Source organism: Cataglyphis hispanica, chromosome 11 (genome assembly GCF_021464435.1).
Source record: "Cataglyphis hispanica isolate Lineage 1 chromosome 11, ULB_Chis1_1.0, whole genome shotgun sequence".
NCBI lineage: Eukaryota > Metazoa > Arthropoda > Insecta > Hymenoptera > Formicidae > Cataglyphis > Cataglyphis hispanica.
The window spans coordinates 4,753,550-4,774,424 of record NC_065964.1 but is presented as its reverse complement, the minus strand read 5'-3'; the positions used below and the strand labels follow the sequence as shown (position 1 = coordinate 4,774,424).

At 28.3% G+C, this 20,875-nt stretch overlaps 1 protein-coding gene and 1 long non-coding RNA gene across 4 annotated transcripts; one reads left to right on the top strand and one right to left on the bottom strand.

Moving 5' to 3' along the window:
• Positions 1–114: 114 nt before the first annotated feature.
• On the top strand, positions 115–3,695 carry LOC126853052 (uncharacterized). The gene is made up of 4 exons (XR_007687903.1): positions 115–159; positions 762–1,073; positions 1,381–1,421; positions 3,557–3,695. It is a non-coding gene; the product is annotated as an uncharacterized LOC126853052 (long non-coding RNA).
• Positions 3,696–6,893: 3,198 nt separating this feature from the next.
• On the bottom strand, positions 6,894–20,264 carry LOC126853082 (long-chain fatty acid transport protein 4-like). 3 transcript variants are annotated; one of them, XM_050598496.1, is made up of 13 exons: positions 20,182–20,264; positions 19,752–19,846; positions 15,837–16,327; positions 11,449–11,599; positions 10,574–10,811; positions 10,160–10,394; positions 9,743–9,944; positions 9,256–9,448; positions 9,019–9,159; positions 8,622–8,759; positions 8,138–8,295; positions 7,845–7,998; positions 6,894–7,723 (listed from the first exon to the last, which is right to left on the bottom strand). In XM_050598496.1, exons 2-13 carry the CDS (start codon positions 19,827–19,829, stop codon positions 7,569–7,571), a joined length of 2,334 nt encoding a protein of 777 aa, XP_050454453.1. In that variant the 5' UTR covers positions 19,830–19,846; positions 20,182–20,264; the 3' UTR covers positions 6,894–7,568. The 3 variants fall into 3 exon arrangements, with proteins under 3 accessions (XP_050454453.1, XP_050454456.1, XP_050454454.1); XM_050598499.1 differs by lacking the exon at positions 20,182–20,264 and adding an exon at positions 19,220–19,269; XM_050598497.1 differs by lacking the exons at positions 19,752–19,846; positions 20,182–20,264 and adding an exon at positions 17,664–17,986.
• Positions 20,265–20,875: the final 611 nt, after the last annotated feature.

Genomic DNA, 20,875 nt, shown 5'->3' with positions numbered 1-20,875 from the left:
ATTTTAGACACTGGAATTACATCTAATCTTTCGCGATTATTGACTATCGATAAAATCACCGTTCGTTTAGTTTGTGTCTGCACAGATAGGGTGACAGCACCTCGTCAGTAGTGTCCGCAATGTATCCGTAAAATGTGGATCCAAAAAGAAAGAGAATACGTATGCATTTAATATTTTAATATAACTACGCGTGATTTTTTTCTCCTATTTTATATTGTAAATGTATATATATTTTATTATTGTAAAATATTTTCATGTATGCATGTAATTGATATTCTTAATAGAGAGAAAAAACAGAGAAAAAAAACAGAGAAAAAACAGCTCTAACAAATTAAATTTTTCATAATTATATAATATGTAGACTTTTTTAACGAAATTTGTCGAAATTTATTCGAAGTACCTAGTATATAGAAAATATATAATATATATAGAAAATATTCGTCATAAATTTTTATGCGTATATATTAATTATAAAATATATATTAAATATATTTTGAAACGATAAGAAAAAACTTCATGCTACTGTTTGTCTTTACGATATTCAGCACGTACGTATCAGGTTTGCCAACGCATTTTGTCATTCGCGCAGCGAAATTCGAGCCGACAGGGAGAAGCGAAAGTTTTGGGCGTTTCACGCCATCCCTCCCAGAAAGATAATTCTTTACGAATAATTAGCGATTATTAATTATCAAATTATCTTTAATAAAATTTATTAAATCATAATATTTTAACATTTATTAAATCATAATAATTCATTTAAGGATTCGTCAACGTATCAAGACGGCAGGTCTCAAAATTATCTCGTCGTGCGATTACTCGAAGTGTATTACGCGAAGTGTGCGATTACTCGATTCTGGCGGGAAACGGCATATCGCTTCGCGATCGCGAATTTCGCGAGTGTTGTAACAAAATGTCGCGCGTTTAAATGCAGGAGTGTCGTTTCAAGTATCGCGCATTTAAGTGCGAGAGTGCTGTTTAAAATATCGCGTGTCATGAATTAACGGACTCTGCTAATTCTGACGATCTGAAAGGAGGAGCAGGCCTAGGAGAGGCATCGCGCGCCGTAATTCTAGGTAAGTTGCTTATTTTATTTTATACATTAGTTATTATATAAATCGCATAAAAGTATCAATTTAATTTATTTAATTTATTTGTATTTAATTAATTAATTTAAATAAGAAAGAAACTTTTATATATAAATATTTTATATAAATGTTTATTTAGAAAATAGTTCTTTTTTTAATTTATAAAATTATTCTATCCGGTTATTATTATTATACGCAACGGATAATAAAATTTAGCGGGTACGATAATAATCTTTTAAAATATTAATTATTTTGGGCGCTGCTATAATTTGAATTTTATATTTATATGTTACAGATTAATGCAGCTTCAATAACCAATCCTGCTTGGGCATCAATGTGAGTGAAATTTTTATGTAATTTTAAGACAATGGATTTATAGAAATTGTAGATGTAGATAGATCCATTGTTTTAAAATGACTGGAATGCTATACGCGTCTCGAGATTTATAATTACGATATGATTACGTATTATTTAAGGTAAAAAATAATTAATTATTTATCATGTTAAATTATTTCCCGATATTTGTCGTGTATATATATATATATATATATATATATATATATATATATATATATATACATATATGTGTGTAGATATGTGTGTGTGTATGTATACGTCATATTTCTATAACATTTTTATAATACATAAAATGTTTCAACAACATCAACATTATTAATAACATTGTATTCGGCCTTGCCGACATAAACATTGGCGCGCTATTGTTAACGTATTACTTATGGTTTATCATTCGCTCGGCGACCCTCGAACCGTAAAGTAGTAGAGCGCGAGACACTCCGTCAAATTTTTCTAAACGCCATCGCGACAAATATCGGGAAATAATTTAATATGATAAATAATTAATTATCTCTCACCTAAATAATACATAATTATATAGCAACGATAAATCTCGAGACGCGTATTTCCCGCATGATGTGACACTCAATTAAAAATTAAAAATTAAAATAACAGAAATCAAATTTATAAAGTATTATAAAGTTTGTCGCGATCTTTTTCTCCCTTTATCAGCATTAAATATATTTTTTTTTTTAAACACTTAAAGTTCAATTATATTTCGTCCAATACTTTATCGTTTTTTTTTTCGATTTAAATATGATTTAAATTTAGCGCAATAAAATAATCGAAAAGCAGATTCGAGTAATTAACGTAATATAGACTCCGTGATATATTAATCGTTTATTAAATAATGATTTATAATTTAAAATGATTTATAATTTAAAATACTTGTTTGACTTAATATTCCGTTTTGTATATATATATACAAACGGAATATTAAGTCAAACAAGTATTTTAAATTATAAATCATTTTAAATTATAAATCATTATTTAATAAACGATTAATATATCACGGAGTCTATATTACGTTAATTACTCGAATCTGCTTTCGATTATTTTATTGCGCTAAATTTAAATCATATTTAAATTATATATATATATATATATATATATATATATATATATATATATACATACATCATACATCATACATACATCATAATACACAAATAATTTTGGCTATGAATTATCAATAACAATAACGGTATGCGATCTTGGCGATGTAAACATTGGCGCGCTATTGTTAACGTATTACTTATGGCTTATCATTCGCACGGCGACCCTCGAACAGTCAAGTAGTAGAGCGCGAGACACTCAAATTTTTTTTCTAAACGTGATCGCGACAAATATCGGGAAATAATTTAATATAACAAATAATTATTTTTTACCTTCAATAATATCGCAATTTTATCGTAATTATATCGCAACGATAAATCTCGTGAGGTGCGTATCTCACGCGTGATATATATATATACATATAATCAAGAATTAAAATAACAGGAATTAAAATTGGTTATCGCGATCTTTCTCTCTCTTTATCAGCATTAAATATTTTTTTAAAAATACTTAGTCCAATTATATTTCGCCCACTTTATCGTTTTTTTTTGACGATTTAAATATGTTTTAAATTGACCGCAATAAAATAGTCGAATAGCAGATAATGAACCTCCGTGATATATTAATCTTTTATTAAATAATTAATTTATAATTTAAAATACTCTTATAGTTTAATATTCCACTTGTATATACGTCATAGTACGCAAAATATTTTTGGCTGTGAATTATCAATAACATTGTATTTGGCCTTGGCGGTGTAAACATTAGCTGTTGTTAACGTATTACGGTTTACATCTTGTCATTATTCATACAGCGACGCTCAAGCAATAAAGTAATAGTGCGAGATGAATTTCTTTTCTAAATGCGATTGCGACAAATATTAAAATATAATTAGCTATTAATATTATTATTAACAATTAATTACCATTTAAAAATAAAAATTTAAAAAAATAATTCAACAATAGAGATAACACTTCTGTAACGAGTGATGTATGATTTTGGCATCGTGTAAACGTCGAGCAAATCATATTTTTTCTGTTCTCTTTTACGATATAATAAAGTATGTGTTACGTGTGATTGTTCTGCGATCGATGTCGTGCAAAGTATTCTGCGATCATTGTATATACGATATTAATCATAATTAATTGTATTTTCGCGAGTGACTGTGAGTGTTATGATTAAACAGCAAAAGATGAACAAAAGAGGAAAAAAAGTTTAAAAAATTATTGAACAGTATATAATTATAATTTATTTCGAATTAACAGACAATAATTATTTTTTTAACAATACATATCAAAGTAAATATTTCACGCAATCATTATAATTCCTGACTTGTCGACTCGCAGTATGATTTTCGTGTGAAACGGGATTCGATCGTGCCGAAATTCGAAAGTGCGGGAGTGTCATTGAAAGTATCGCGCGCATACAAGTGCGGAAGTTTCTTTTAATAAAAGTGCGGGAGTGCCATTTAAAGTATCGCGCGTGTGAATCAATCTGAGAGGAGGAGGAGACCTAGGAGAGGCATCGGGCATCGGTGCAGCAACCCAAGGGTGAGTATGATTATTTGTATATTAATTATTATAAATCTCGTACATGCATTAATTCGATTCGATCATTATTTGAATAGTTTAAAAATATTTATATAAAAGCTATAATCTTGTAAAAGTTCCTCTTTTTAGCTTATAGTTTTTATATGAAATTATTACAGTTATTAGTAGATTTTTTTTTAATTTATAAAATTATTTTATTAATCTGCTTATTATTACATGCATCGAATATAAAATTCAATGCGTATAATAAATTTTAAATAAATATTAATTATTTTGAGCATTACTACAATTTGCATCTCCTATTTTTATGTCACAGATCAACTCTCACACATGCATTAATTTGATTCGATCATTATTTGAATAGTTTAAATATGAGAAACTCATACTATAAAAGTTTTAATTTAAAAAAAAAATTATTTTCTTTTTTAAAATTTATAAAATTATTCCATATTTATATACCTTCTTAGTATTATATGCATTGAATATAAAATTCGGTGCGTACAATAATAATTTTTTGAAATATAATTTATTTTAAGCGTTGCTATAATTTGGATTTTATATTTGTATGTTGCAAACAACGTAGCCTCAAGACCAAATCTCCGCTGTTGCGCATCAGTGCCGGTGAGTGATAAACTTTTATTTAATTATAAGGTAACGGATTTATAGATTTAACGATTTCTACAAAACGCGTGATTGTAGATGTAGATCATAGTTTGTAAATTGTAGATGAATCCATTACCTTAAAATGGATGGACTACAATAAATGAGATCATAACTTTTGACAAATTTTTTTAATACAAACAATTTACATATACAAACATATTAAAGCATATTACATATTATTATTATACATATACATTGAAGCATATTACAAACGCAAGTTAACAGAAATATAGAAATAATAAATAAAGAAATATAGAAAAAGATTTCAATTTTTTATTAATTCATTTTTTATCATTGTATAACCATTCTTTATTATTCTATAATTATGTATCAATTATTTTATTTAATAAAAAACGTGCTACTAATTTTATTAATTTTTGGATATAATAATTTATTTTTAACGTACACTGATTTTATTTTAATATTTTGTAGTCCATTCATCTATGTAGTGTAGCATATTATAAAATTTTGTTTTGACTGATATAAAATTAAGTAATTGATTGATCAAATCATATAATGTTTAAAGAGATAAGTAAATGATATTATAAAATAAAAGTTCAGAGTGAAAAATGTATAAGTAAATGTTTAATTTATTTTATTATAAAAAATTTATTATAAATTTTATTATTAATATTATATATTATAAAAATTTTAATTAACCACAATTTTTAATTGTCTTTTTTTAATTTGATTTGACATTGACATATCAGTTAAAGCAAAGTTATATGAAGAAGAACGTTCAACGGTCCTGACGACCGTCAACAAGCGTAAAATTATGCTCGTGCACCGGCGAAATTAATAAATCGGTAATGAAAGGAATTTTTCTTTCATTGATTTTTGATAGAGGTCAAAACTATTTTATTTCTGGCTAAAAGTGATTGACTAAATGCGGCCAGGAAAGATAATTTCCACATTTCTACGTGCAATGCCACGTAAATAAAATTGCGATTAGGCTACACCATCGTGAACGAGCGCAAAATATTCACGCTTATTGGCGATGATAATTAGCCGGCAACAAAAGGAGTTTTTCTCCTTCTTTGATCTCTAATAGTGATCAAATCTACTTTATTTCTGGCTAAAAATAGCCAGATTGAAGTGACCAAGATCAACGAAAGGTAGGTCCAATTTGGTCTGAAGAATGGATTATTTACGCTAAGTGACCATTATTGGTCAAAAGACGTAAATGATACACATAAATTCATGTGTTTTCGCGTTTTTACGTGTAACGGCACATAAAAATTTTCATAAAATAAACATGAAAAATAAACGGATCCGCGTAAAATAAACGAGTCCGCGTAAAATAAACAGGTCCGCGTAAAATAAACAATAATATATAACAATAAACGGAGCGACAAATGAACAAAGGTAGAAAAATCATCAGTGCGTTTGTAAATTAAATTCTAATTAGGGTAATTAAGGTACATTCCTTAAAACCTCGAGGCTTTTAAGGAATGTATCCTAATTATCTAAATCCGAGAAAATCGTGATTTTCGCTGGTTTAATCAGCGAAAGTAGAGCTGTTAGGATTGGAAGGGCTGTTGGAATTGCTAGGGCTGTTATGATTGTTAGGGCTATTAGAATTGTTAGGCCTGTTAGAATTGCTAGGACTGTTAGGATTGCTAGGGTTGTTAGGATTTTTACTATTATATATAATATATTCTATAAGGCTTTTTATAAAATATATAATATATATATATATATATATATATATATATATATATATATATAATATTTTCTATAAGGTTTTTTATAAAATATAATAAGGCTATAATTTAAGATTGCAAAATTAAAAATAATTTCAAAAAAAGTTACAACCAAGAATGATGTATAATGTTATATATCATTCTTGATTTTTTTTTAAATATCCATATAGGATGTATCGTAAATTACATGTAATATGGATATAAATTAATTTTATTGTATTATAAATTATATTTTGTATTGTAAATTATATTATGTTCTACGTAAATTATGTTATAAATTATGGTATAAAAATTTTACGTAATGTTAAGCTTAAATGCTGTCAGTATCAATTTCAGTAATAAATAATTGATTTTTTAGAAACAGAAATCTATTTTACTACTTCAGAAACAGAAATCTATTCTACTCTATTCTACTTGATTATAATACTTTAATATTTTATTTTGAACAATGCATAATGGATATATAAGAAATAGATAACTAATTGTTCGTATAATAAGAATTTATCATACATATTTCCAAATATTTTTTATGAAACAATACAAATATCAATGTAAAACATAAAATATATTACACTCTGGATATAACTAAATAATTAAATAATAATAATAAAATTGGAAAATATCAAGACTGTTGTGAGTAAATAGAAAAGATTATCATATTAATATAATTCATAAAAAATAGAAATAGTATCTAAAAACATGTAAAGCATAATGAAGTTACCATACATAATATATAAAGAATATTTTTAAATTAATAATATTTTGTTAAAAATTTGATTTCCAAAGGCATATGTTATTTGTACATTTACAAAAGATTTAATTGTATAATTGGATAATTTTAACTGTTTAGTTGCATCCAGATTTGAACTATTATTTATTATTCATTTTGTATGCATTTATTGGACTTGTCATTATACTCTATGCCTGCATATTCTGCATAAAAAATATAAACTTTGTAATGGACACAATCTAATAACATTATCAATACAAATTGCTTAATAAATATGATTGAAGTATCGCAATTATTTTACTGTCTAAAGAAAACCAGAAGTTTCTAAAATTCGCGTATAATAATAATAATTTTGTGTGTAGTATAATGACAACATATTTTAAAATATTAATTATTGCCATAATTTACATTCTTCTGTTTGACATAGTTAGAATTTGATTTTGCCTTGTTGAATTTGATCATAAATCTCTCGTGTTAATAGTTGATAACCAAGCTTCGCATCTAAATAATATAGTTTGTCTTGTATTTTTTCCACGTTGTAGCCTTCTTCTTGGAGATCCTTTTTCTTTAACTTAAATGTTCCTATAAATCATGAATAGTTAGCATATTTTTTTAATAATATACGAAACTATTGCATAAAAAATTGCGCGCAATACTTGTTTTCTGAGGCAATAATATTGAATTTATATGTAAACGCGCGTACCTGTGAGATCAATTTTCATCAGAATCCTGATAAATTGTGGCCCAGCATAGGCGGGTAATTCTTCCTTAATGTCGACGGTTAATTTATTTAAATCCAATGTCCCATTTTCATCATAAATTGCAGCCATTCCTGCTTTACCTTCAAGACCTCGAACCTATCAATAATCATATCTTATTACAAATCCTTTGAAAAATTGCAATTTTTATATTAATACATTTTATTGATAATTATTGCATTAGAAAATCGATGATAAAAGATTATTTGGGAAACAATAATAAAATTGATATTATTACCTCAACGCCATATACTATGCAATCTCGATAGTTAATGAGATTACTAATTATTGCTTCTACTTCAGAAGTCGATACATTTTCTCCTTTCCATCTAAATGTATCGCCCGTTCTATCTTTGAAATATAAATATCCCAATTCGTCAGCCACGAGGATGTCCCCTAATAAATAAATAATCAAATTCATAAAATTATAATAAATTAATAAATTGTTTCTATTGTTCTATCTTTTTAAAATCGTTTTTATTGTTCAAATTTAAAAAATTTGAATATTATATATATGTATATATGTATATATGTATATATATATATATATATATATATATATATATATATATATATATATTAGAAAGAATAAATTTTAATTTACAACAATTTATCAAATATTCTTTATCATCTCATAATAAAACGTTTAAATTATACTAAAAATTTTGATATGTAATTCCAAACTCATTTTGATATGTAACAAATAAAAAAAAATTTTGCACCTGATATGAAGGCAGAATCTCCTTTTTTGAAAATATTGCAAATCACTTTTTTCTCTGATGCTTTTTCATCCACGTATCCTAAAAATGCCCTGGTCGGATTGTGTGGTAAAATTTTTCCAATAAATACACCAGGTTCATCTATTATAAATGAAAGATTAGACATTATAACATGTAAAAAGTAACGTAACAATATTGATTAAAATATCTTTTGCTCGAATTATTGAAAAATCTTTATGGTTTGTGTAATACAGTTTTTGGCTGTATACATATATTATAATAATAAAATTTTAAATACCATATGAAATGAATGTCAAATTAAATATTTTTTGTTTCTTATTCTTTAAATCTGGATATATTAATTATCATTAATTGTATTTATTGTATCAACAACGCTTACTTGGTTCACAAACTTGACACAGCCCTTTAGAATTGCGTATCGGTTCGCCATTTTTATCTACTTTGATAATAGATATAGGATAAAATGAAGGAATAATTCTCGAAATAAACCCAACTGCACCCGTCTTATTATCAATGTTCACTGAAAATAAAATGAGAGTCAATTCAATATTTAATATCTATTTCTCATTATTTGTGTATATGTAATGGATCTAAAATTTCGTAATTTTGTACTTACTAATGTTACTATTGCCTTCGGTAGCGCCATAAAATTCAAGCACTTTGGGAATATTGAATCGTTTTACAAATTCTTCCCATATCTGCGGCCTCAACCCATTGCCAAAAATCATTCTAACATTATGCTCCCTGTCCTCCTTTTTAGGTGATACTGCCAGGATATACCGACACATTTCGCCTATGTATTGAGCAACCTGATATTTTTCAAATTTTATCGAAAATATAAAATAATGCTTATACAATTTTATATTTAATAAAATATTTCATTGATGACTTTTTGTGAGTTTAAATAGAATAATATATGACAAATTTATTTGTATTTTATATGTACTATTATAGAAACGATTTAATGGCTCTATATATATATATATATATATATGTATATGTATATATGTACACGGATTTAAAAATATGAGACTAGCATAAATTAAATTATTATAACGTTTAGGATTATTTAATCAATATTTAATAAATTATAAATTACTCACGGTACATTTGTATTTAAGGCAATCACTAAAGTACGCGCTGGCTGAAAATTTCTTTCTAATTACTGTTGTATGTCCAAATAATAAAGCTTGCCCTACAGCCATGACTCCACCAGCAGTATGATACAATGGTAAAGGTGTATATAATCTATCGGAATTACGCAAGAATCCCAAATAATGAACAGCACCCGCGATAAAGATATATCTGGGAAAATATGATATAATTTGTTTCAATCTTGATTTTTGTTACTTTTATATCTTTATCATATTTTTATCTTAATAGTTCAGAGTGAGAGAGAGATAGTTGTAAAATTAATTATCTATTTCTAGAATATCGAGAAATTGCGGATAAAAATTTTTTAAAAGCTACAGACCCTCTCTTTAGGAAAGAAGTAAAACATATATGTACAGTATTTTTACCTTGAACTCGTAATTATAGCTGCTTTTGGAAGACCTGTAGTGCCACTTGTATATATATATAACAATCTGTCATTATGACCGCCTTTCTCTTGTACCACTGGTGGTGCTGCAGATGTATCCACTAGAATGGCATTTAAATCTTTCTCTTTTAATCCTACAGATATTGCATTCGGATGATTCCCGAATCTGTATAAGGCCAATTTAGCATCTAAAGACGAGGCGATGTCTGTCACAACTGGAATTAACATTTAGTATTGTTTAGATATTTGTGATAAAAAACTATTAAGAAAAAAATGACGATTAATCGAGCTATTACAATAAGCTAAAAAAAATCGATTATACTCTTAAATGTCAAATTTGTATTATCTCAATTTTAATGCACAAAAAAAGATAATAATAAGATAATCGTATTACCGTTAAAGAATTCTATGCCGTATATGAGCGCCTGACATTTTGCGATATTGAGACTGTGCAGTAGGCTGGTTTTACGGAGATTAGTGTTAATTAAAGGCGTTATCACGCCAAGCTTACTTAAACCTAGCCAAATCCCAACAAATTCCGGTCGATTTTCTAAGAGTAAAGCAACCGCATCTCCTTTTTTATAACCATGCGTTTTGAATATCGTCGCAATTTTGTTACTAAAATCCTCCATCTATGAAAGAAAGCGAGATTTAAGAAAATTATACATTACGATATATTTCTATAAATAATAAACATGTCTAAAAGAAAAAGAATCTCAAATCTTTTTAAATCACTTAGAAAATCAGTCATTAAAATAAAAATTGCTAGTCATGGCGCATTTGTATAATGAGGATTAAAAACACAAATTTAATTTAATTTAAGCAAATTACATATATTTTATGCTTAAAATCATAAAATTCACTACATGTATAAATTAACATGTATACTTAGATATGTAGAATTAGAACGGTCAGCAAATTTTGTTGAAGATAAGATAAATCATTAAGTGAAACTATTAATTATTAATTATATTATTGAATTAAATTATTAATTATTGTCTAAGTAAAGAATATTTTTGCGGAAACTATAAAAGACGCAAATATAAGTACAGACGTCATCACATTTTTAACAAAAGATTATGGACAGAGAAAGAAATAAAGAATTAATCTAAATTATTAAACTTGCAAATTTCGGAATATAAAGCGCCAATTTTAATTTATTATTTACATATATTTTAACTCTGCATAAAATATCTTGTAAATTAAAAAATTTTAAATATACTGAAAAGCAATGCGTCGTCTTTTTGTGCAAATAAATATATATTTTACCTGTTGAAAAGTCCATTCCTGATCTTCGAATATAAAGCAGACCTTATTAGGATGACGATTGACCCATTGTCTAAATATATCTGCGACGCTTCTATCTTTTTTCTCATGTCTACGTATTGACCATAGCATTGTAATATAACCTATGAGTCCTCTGAAAAAAATAAAAGTTGCCTTTAAAGAGAATAATTTTTATAATAACAATTTATACAAGAGTAGATTTTGTTACATAATTATTTACATGATATTATTCATGACATGACATATTTCAGCCCTTTGATTGCTCTGAATGTCTAATGATTTCAACAGAAAGCAAAAGAAAGCTACCTAGCAAAAGATTGATTATTCTATAGCAAATTTTTTTATTTAGAGATGTATGAAAGAAATATATAAATATAAATTTGAAGACAGATTTAATTATTTTAATTATTTTACTATATTATTTGACGCACATTCGATGATTTTGAAAGATATCGCAACGAGAGATAAATCTCTCAAATACATGCAGTCAGTTATTCGGGAAAGGTAATCAAATCGAGCGACCAAGAAATTCCGTTATATCTTCTCGAGGTCAAGAAAAGAGGATGTTACATTCCCTCAGCAGCAGTGCAAAAAGACCACTAGCTGGCAAGTTATAAAAACACGGTGGGAGAAGACAAGGACATATAATACAGAGTCGATCAAAAGTTTGCGCGCTGCAAAAAAAAAAAGAAAAGAAAAGATCTGTGTTTGATGATTCATTTCATATTACTTTTGAATTCTTTGCGTCTGTTTTGTCTTTTTTATCTCATATTCTTTCCTGCCACGACGCGTCTGAACTTTTATTTTAGAAGATAATAGAAGATAATATCTTAGATAAATCTTAGAAGATAATATTGTTTTGATAATATTGATTCTTCAAGAGTACGCAATGCGATCGATCCGATATATAATATATTCCTTTCATCCTTTTAATCGCAAAATATATCGGAATACCATGATCACGACTTTGGTCGTGGCCTAGATCTCAATCGCGGTCATGGCTAAGACCATGACCACGATAAGGTCTATATATATAGTTACGGTCATGATCACAAAAACCGTGATAAAAAATCACCTCGTTTCGAAGAAATTAAATTATTGGGAACGAGCGGAAATGTTCCCGTATGTGTGTGTTTCCGCGATGCCGATATCTTTATGAATAGACGATGACTCATGATATTTATAAAATATGTATATTCTGTGATTTTTTTAGATCTCATCAGAGTTTAATTTTTTAGATTTGCGATATTTACGCTTAATTTCACATTACAATTGCTATAAAAAATTATTGGAGTAACGATAAGGCAATATTTTTTTTTTTAAGTTTACTTGAAAATTTCTAATTGTAAAATAAATGGAAAATAAATATCTCTCTCAGTATTTTAATGTAATATCATAAATTATATTGTTTAAGCTGGTAAAAGGGTTATAGAATGCGAATAAAAAATTCAAGCTGCTTAAAATAAACTAATAATAGTTTTTATGAACATATTTTATGAAGGAGGGAAAAGATCCAGCGCGGTAATTTAAACTCGTGTGTTTTATTACAATTAAATTATATTGATATTTTAACTAACCATAACTGACAGTCCAATCCAATCATAAAAAGCACGTGTTTCAATTCTTTTTGGATTTTCAGCACATTCACAAAGTGTATGGAATATATTATATCAAAAAAAATGTAATAATACGCAGAAGAAGAGTGAGTTAATACCCATGTTGTTAGAAGGTAAATGTCATAATAGAATTTCATTCGACAGAAAGACACTGTTCAATACCTTCAAAAAAAAAAAAAAAAAAAGTCCAATATACGGAATTTGAGTGAGTCGATGTTCAAGACAAAACCTCTTTTTTTTTAATGCAATATATTTATCGGACAATTTCTTTCGAAATTCCATTAACATTTACCATCTAACAATATGAGTGATTTTGTTCTGCATTATTATATTTTTGATATATATTTTTGATAAATATATTCTATACACTTTGTAATTGCGCTGATCCAAAAAAAGAACAGAAATATACTTTTTATGATTGTGTCTATCACTTATTGTTAATTAAAATATCAATATAATTGTAATAGAACATATGCGCCCAAATTACCGCGCTGGCTCTTGATTGCCTTTTCTTTCCTTCGTATCAAGCTGCTCATTTAAGCGGAGAATATTCCGAAGGCTAGAAAGATTCTTCCTCATTGTTTTGGTGTAAGATGATGTATTTCTGAGAGAACATTGAACATTGTATATGACTTTGTAATTACTCAAGATTGGATGTATGTTACCACACACATACATATATAGAGACGCGCATGCATTCTCGTTCACACATTCACATTAATCTCAAGGATTAGCAGTTAAATTTATACCACATAAATTGATTTTAGAGTTAATTTGTATTTGAACAGGTCTTGCATGTCTGATTATATTGAGAGAATTGTGTGTAACTACATGATTAGAAGATTTTCCTTGTTTCTGGTACATATATCTAATTATCAATTTTTTTCACACCTTCAAGGTAACAAGAAAAATATATTGCGTCTCGTGTCATAAAAATTAAAAGAAAGATATTAAATCGAAGTAAATCTCATTTTTTTTTAGTTCAAACAATCCTCTCTATCGTTTGCACGGTTTACATTTTTTTATTTATTTTTGGTCTATAATTTTCCGATTTTATTTTTTGTACATCTCGTACATTCATCTTCCGATGAAAATCGCGTTATCTTCGCACACGTCTCTTGTATCCATGTATAATACCGGTTGTCAATGGCATATAAGCAAAAGTTTACGATGTTTAAAGTTTACATATAAAATTACTTTTAATTTAAGCTTTGTATTTGTGCGGTAAAAAATTATAATCGCCATGAATCTTTCCGACCCACTCATTCAAATCTACGTAAACTAGGACGTCTCACTCTTTATTATTGCTTGCGGAGAAAGTTTCAAGTTTCTATTACAATGAATGTGTGTGTGCAAATAATTCTTTATCGTGTCTCTCAGATAATCTACAATATCAGACGAAAAAATTATTATTTTTTTTTAATACAAATAAATAATTAAAAGATTATGAATAGATATGTATTAAAGAAAAGAATATAGTACGAAATTATCCTATAGTATTTATTTTTTTTTTTTTATATGTTTTTACATACAAATGGCGTTTATATGGAGTCATAAAATGAAACACTCGTGTTTTCATATGATTTGATTATATAAATTAAATATCAGAAATTGTGTTAGCAATGTTTCTTATTTTATTTCCAGACAAGATTTAATGATATATTCCACTCGAGGAATTGATCTTTTCCATCTCTTTTTGAAAAGAAAACAAAAGAGTTATTATACGTTAATTAAATTAGCCGACGCGAATTCTTAAGAGTCATTTATCATTACACTATATTATATGACGTATTACGATAAAAAGAGAGAGTAAAATTTAACTTGTTTTTTTTTCTAATTCTCTGCATATTGTGATTCATTAGCATTACATTGTTAGAACGATAAGGCATAAAGAGTTCGCGGATAAGCACGTCAAGTTTGTTTGATAAGAATCCAAGAAATGGACTGAAACGTGTTTGATATAGATCGTTAAATGTTTTTCTGTCGCTAATAAATTAAAAATCTAAGAGATGTCTCTACAATACATCTTCGCCGGTTTTTTATTTCATTAACAAAATTTTTGATTTTCATAAGACATCAAGTAACGTCATTAAACAGCAAGGATAGAAAAAAGTGACCATTGATAAAACTTTTTTTTTATAGGACGATTTGGAAACTGGTTATATATATACTTACAATTATTTGTAATATTGCAAAATCTGATTCATATTACTCTTGGAGAACTTATCATTTAAATTACGGTCACGTGAATGATGCATTTTAAATTTGCATAAATTTTTTACATGTTCGTGATTAATTAAATCTGAATATTGAGACATTGAAAATTCACAATGTCATTATCAATGTATTTACGCATGTTAATATATTTAAGCGACGTAGTATGAGAGGAAATTTCTCGACGAGAAGTTTTTCTCCTTCCTTTGCATAGATTCATTGACGTAGCCTCCGATAGTATCGATTCAGCATCGATTATTACGTAGTTACAAATAAAAGATTACAACATTATTTATACAATCACTGATTTGTGATATTCAAAAACTTTTCTTTCCGCGAAATGTTATTGCTTTTTCATTTAATCAAAATTCCATTCAACACTTCAATCAAAAATTGAATAAACAATCCGCCACCAATCCGCCATCACTATCACTTCAATCAAAGGGCGATCTCACTAGATGATCTTTGAATTATACTTTATCTAATAATAAAATCAAACAAACATTAACAAACATCCATGTGAGATGCAAAAGGACTCACTTGCAATCACGTGGCAACGTCTTCAGGGCGACGTAAAACCATCTTAAACGACCACCGGCCACGAAATAGGCAACGGAGACCACTAGAAGCAGTTGCACGAGATAGATCGGTCCCATATAGATCGTCACTAGAGCCAACGTGCTAGCAACAACTGCTAGCAATAGCATGATGACAGTCAAGCGTCGTAGAAAACGGCCGATCGCCTTCCAGTGGCTTCCGCACGCCGAGTCTCTCTGCGATCCCCGATCCAATGATCCGGCGCCCACGCTGACACGTGTACTCATCTGCTCGTCGTCCTGGCCCTGGCGCGTACTACCTGCGTTTACATCGCGCCCCACTCCGGCCGTTGTCCTCGTCACATCGCATCTGTTGATCTCGCGCGGCGCCGATGTCGGCGCCGAACCCGGTGTCGACGTCGACGCCGATGCCGGCCGCGGCCCTTCTAACGGCGATACTCCGACACCGAAACGACTCTCGCCACGTTCGATATCCTGCAAAATGCGCGGAAATCTTTGAAGATTGGAGTAAAGGAGAAACATTTGATTCGCAAACGCGATCGTTTGAAAATCTTCGAACGATCGCGGCATTGTAATTTATCAATTCACGGGTCAGTCAAATGATAACAACAAGGCTAATAAGATTCATGTCCATAAAATGGGAAAAATATGGCAAGTTATCACGCAGACTGATAATAAAGGATTGATGTTTTTGCATAAAAGCTTCATTATAGCAAGTCATCGTGTAGTTTTATCAAAAGAGCGTACAAAATTAGATCAATCCATAGAATTATTCAAAGAACATATTAATATTTTATATAAATATTTATTTACATAATATATATGTCGTATATGTTAATTTGATACAGATTTTTTTTTATATATACTTTAGCACAGTTTGTAAGAAATATTATACGAATCTTGCTTTCAATCATTGCAGAAAGTCCGAACATTAAGAAATTAAAAAAAAAATCTTTTTTTATTCTTCTGATTAAATATTTTTAATTTCCAATTTAATATCCACACGCGTATGTGTACATTCAAGATATTTTCCAGCCACTGATTGACTAAAACAAACTATAAGGTTTCTAGTTTAGTCGACTACTTTCTAGTGCAATTTAGTTTCTCCTATCAATCATATTTTTTATATGACCTAGTCGAGTTAAAGTATAATCTAACTTTACAAAACTGATAATATCGTATTTCATTTACTAATTTTTGTCTTGCAAATACGTTATAATTATTGCTAAAACCAGTATGTATGCGTGTATAAAATAGCATTCTCTGCTAGTTTTTTGCAGAATTTTAATTAGACCGATAAAATAAAATAAAAAAATTGCTATTAAAAAATCGTATAAAACGCACTTAAGAAAATATAGATATATGTATTCGCAGAATAAATTTTGATCGGATATTCTTTTTTTGTTATAAATTAATTAAACGGTCAAATATTTATTAAGTATTTTGACGACTAACAATAACTAAGTCTTGCAAATAAAAATATTAAATTATTAAAAAAATTACATGTTACGGATATAATCCGCAAATTAGCTGTTATATTTTGAATTGCATTTGATGTTAAACGAGGCCATCCAACGCGTAGTCATCCGATGTTACAGTAACCGTTCATGTCTCATGTACCGTCTGTCGTTACAAGCAAAACTACGGTCGCGTGACCGTAGTTACGTTTGGCCGCGCACGTTTCTTGCTCGCTCGCAAGATTGTACGTCATTATTGCTTTCTATCACTTCCGGTTTATGCATTTCCGGGTTGAACGCATCGTATCTAGGCGCTTCACACACGTGCGCGTCGCTCGTACACATACACTTACTATAAGAGGAGAAGCGCGTCTCCACGCAACATGTGCTCTAAATGGCGCCAACACACATCTCTGCAAGATCCTTTTAAACCTCGTGTTTAATGTCACGAGTTAAAACGCGTTTAAATCGCCACCTTCCTTCAGGGATGCCACCCTTCTTTCCCCCTTTTTTCACGGCACTTTGCGTCATTTAACGATTAACGTCTCTTAATCCGCACAGATATATGTTTATTGCGTGTCGCAAGCGAACTCGATTACTTCGTATAATTCGCCGTTTGTCAGTTCGTGACAAATTTCACGCGAACCTCGATTCAACTCCATTCTCTCTACGTCTCTACTATAATCAATAACACGACAATGTCGCTACCCCGCGGTAAAAAGCGGTATCATTGATGATAATAATCATGACGTGATTATAATCGTGATAATAATGATGCTGACCCGCTTTCTCATATGCACATGTAAATTTTATTTCTTTTAATTGCAACATACACGCGGCGTCAATCAAATATAATTTCAATACTTTTGACATAAAAAACTAACACCGATATTTGAATCGCGTTTTCATTTTTATTTTGAATCGAGAATATTAAAATAAAGTTTAAAGAGCTGTATTTTTTAATGAATTATATTTTTACGATTTATTAGTGGATTTATTACGAGCTTTTTTTTATTACAACAATTTGATCAGTCTTTCTTGATTCAATTATTTTATTATATTTTAACGGGATACTCAATAATAAAATAGTGAAATATGTTTTAATTAAACTTTTGAATTGCTCAAACGCCATTTAATTATGCCAGGTCACGATCCTTGATTATGTAAAGCTCGCTCGATCGTATTGTACGTTCGATTTCAAACGTGATTCAACATAAAGTAAAAAATCTAAAGACTATAATAAAAAAAAACATTATATGAAGACAAAGATAATTACATTACATAATGAAAAAATCAACGGTTTTCTGCTAATTTTTATGTCTGTTTTTGTTTGCCTTGCAACATGCCTCTAATTTTCTACTGTATCCAGTAGTAATGCTAAATTTGTGCAAAATACAGTACTAATTTGCACTAATTTCTTGCAGATTTAAGAAATAAGACATATTAATGCATATTAATATTAATTATAATTATTAATATTAATTATTAATATTAATTTATTAACATTAAAATTTTCAGAGCATATTGATGCTAATTATTTACATGAAATTTAATATTATAAAGATATGAGAGAAAAATCAGATTTAAAAAAAAAAGAATTTTATTTATCTGCATCATATGTACAAATGAATATGTACAAATTTACTCATTAAAAAATGTCTAATACTATTAATTTTGTGCGAGTGAGTGTGTCAATCCACTAGCAGGTGAGATCTTATTTAGGTATTTATTAACATGCAGTATTTAGCATACAAATAATATTTAAATATAATATACAAAATAAGTGAAAAAAAATATATTTCTACAAATAAATTGCTAAAATATTTAGGTCATTTAGATTAGATGATTACTTCAGTCAAATTAGCAGCAAAATTTTAAATTGAACATTGAAATGACAATCAAACAGTACCGCTTTCTACGAGATCCACTTATAAAACTTGTTTTCTAGACGTCATTTATCTAAAATAAAGAAAGGATAAACGTTAACGTTTACAATAAATGTAATGAATGTAATATCTTGTACATAATTTTTGATTATTATAAATACACTCTAATTTCGCAAAAATTATCTTGTACGTAATTTTCGGAGATAATGTTCTATATAATTAAATTTAATTAATCTTATTTGTAATTATGATTATATGTTTCATCTATTACTAAAATCTTACATATTATACACATACATACACGCACACCAGAAACAAATGATAAATTATAGTTTAATAAACTTTTAGATAGAAAAAGAAAAAAATTTGTAAGTATTTATATTAAAAATTTAATTATATATATTAAAGCAGTCTTTCTTCTTAAATTGTTTAAACTTCTGTCTTACTCGCGTTACAAATATTATTTCATTTTGTATTTCACAGAAACTGAAACAAATTAGATTTAACAAAAATGCATTTAAAGATAAATAAAAACTGTGCTACGGAGATACTTACACAATCCTTTTCGACGATTTGTGTGACATTTATTCCATTATTGTTGTTAATTGACATCTTCGATATAGTATCTGCCATTTTAATTTGTTAGAAAACTGCACACAGATTTATAAAAAAATATATATTTTTTACAAACAAATATTAATGAATTTAAACTATTACACGTGGGAAATAGTTGACCTTTTGATCAATTTGACTATCAATATTCTTGAATACGAATAAATTTGACTTTTTATATTCAAGTTTTTTTTAATAAATAATTATTTAAATAAATTGCGCAGAATTTAAGTGGCACATGATAATTCACACAAAGCACTAAATTTTACACGCAGATTTTCCAACGTTTTCAATTCGACAAGTAAAAGAAGGAAATTATGTAAATAAACATAAGCTTCCGCGCAATCAAACGGTTAAATGTACATATACTAACTGTGATTCGATTCCTGTTAGTGTTCGGACTCAAATGAAATAGCAGCGGCAAGTCGGTTAGGCCGATCATGAAAGTGGCCTCCCTTCTTCTCGTTTCATGTAGCACCGGTTCTTGAACGCCATCCATTCCTTCGTTTGCTTTTTGCTTTATTTCAGCTAAGAAAGGAAGAGAGAGAAGGAGGAACAGAGAGAGAGAGAGAGAGAGAGAGAGAGAGAGATTTCAACTGTGCATGATTGCGATTGCAACACCAACAAAAAGTATAGCAAGAGACGTTAGTAATATTTTTGATCTAGTTTTATAAAATCTTTTATCTCATTTTTTCAAAAAAAAAATTCAAAAAAATTGTTGTTATATACGAGAGAAAATTACTGCATTTTATTATTAAAAATAAATTTCCTATTGCTTGCAGCCATACTGACGTCAAAGAAATGATGTAAATTTATTTCTTGTATTTTAAATTGAGATAAACCGGTATATTTGCATATGTGATACTTTCTTGTTTTTTATCACCGTAAAGTAAAGAATGTGAGTAATCTCTTAATAACAATGATATTATTATTATAGACATACATATATTTCTTACATTTTATTTTATATATATATATATTTTTTAGGCAGAATGAGGATAAAAATTTAATAGCACAAAAATTTAGATAAATATAAGATGAATTTAGATGAACATAAGATTGAGTGA

Excerpts from the sequence above, each read along its gene's own strand:
- LOC126853082 (XM_050598496.1), bottom strand. The coding sequence starts at position 19,829 with ATGGCAGATACTATATCGAAGATGTCAATTAACAACAATAATGGAATA. Across the intron at positions 9,945-10,159 it reads GCTATAATTACGAGTTCAAG|ATATATCTTTATCGCGGGTG; the intron begins GTAAAAATACTG and ends ATATTTTCCCAG. Across the intron at positions 7,724-7,844 it reads GATGAAAATTGATCTCACAG|GAACATTTAAGTTAAAGAAA; the intron begins GTACGCGCGTTT and ends CATGATTTATAG.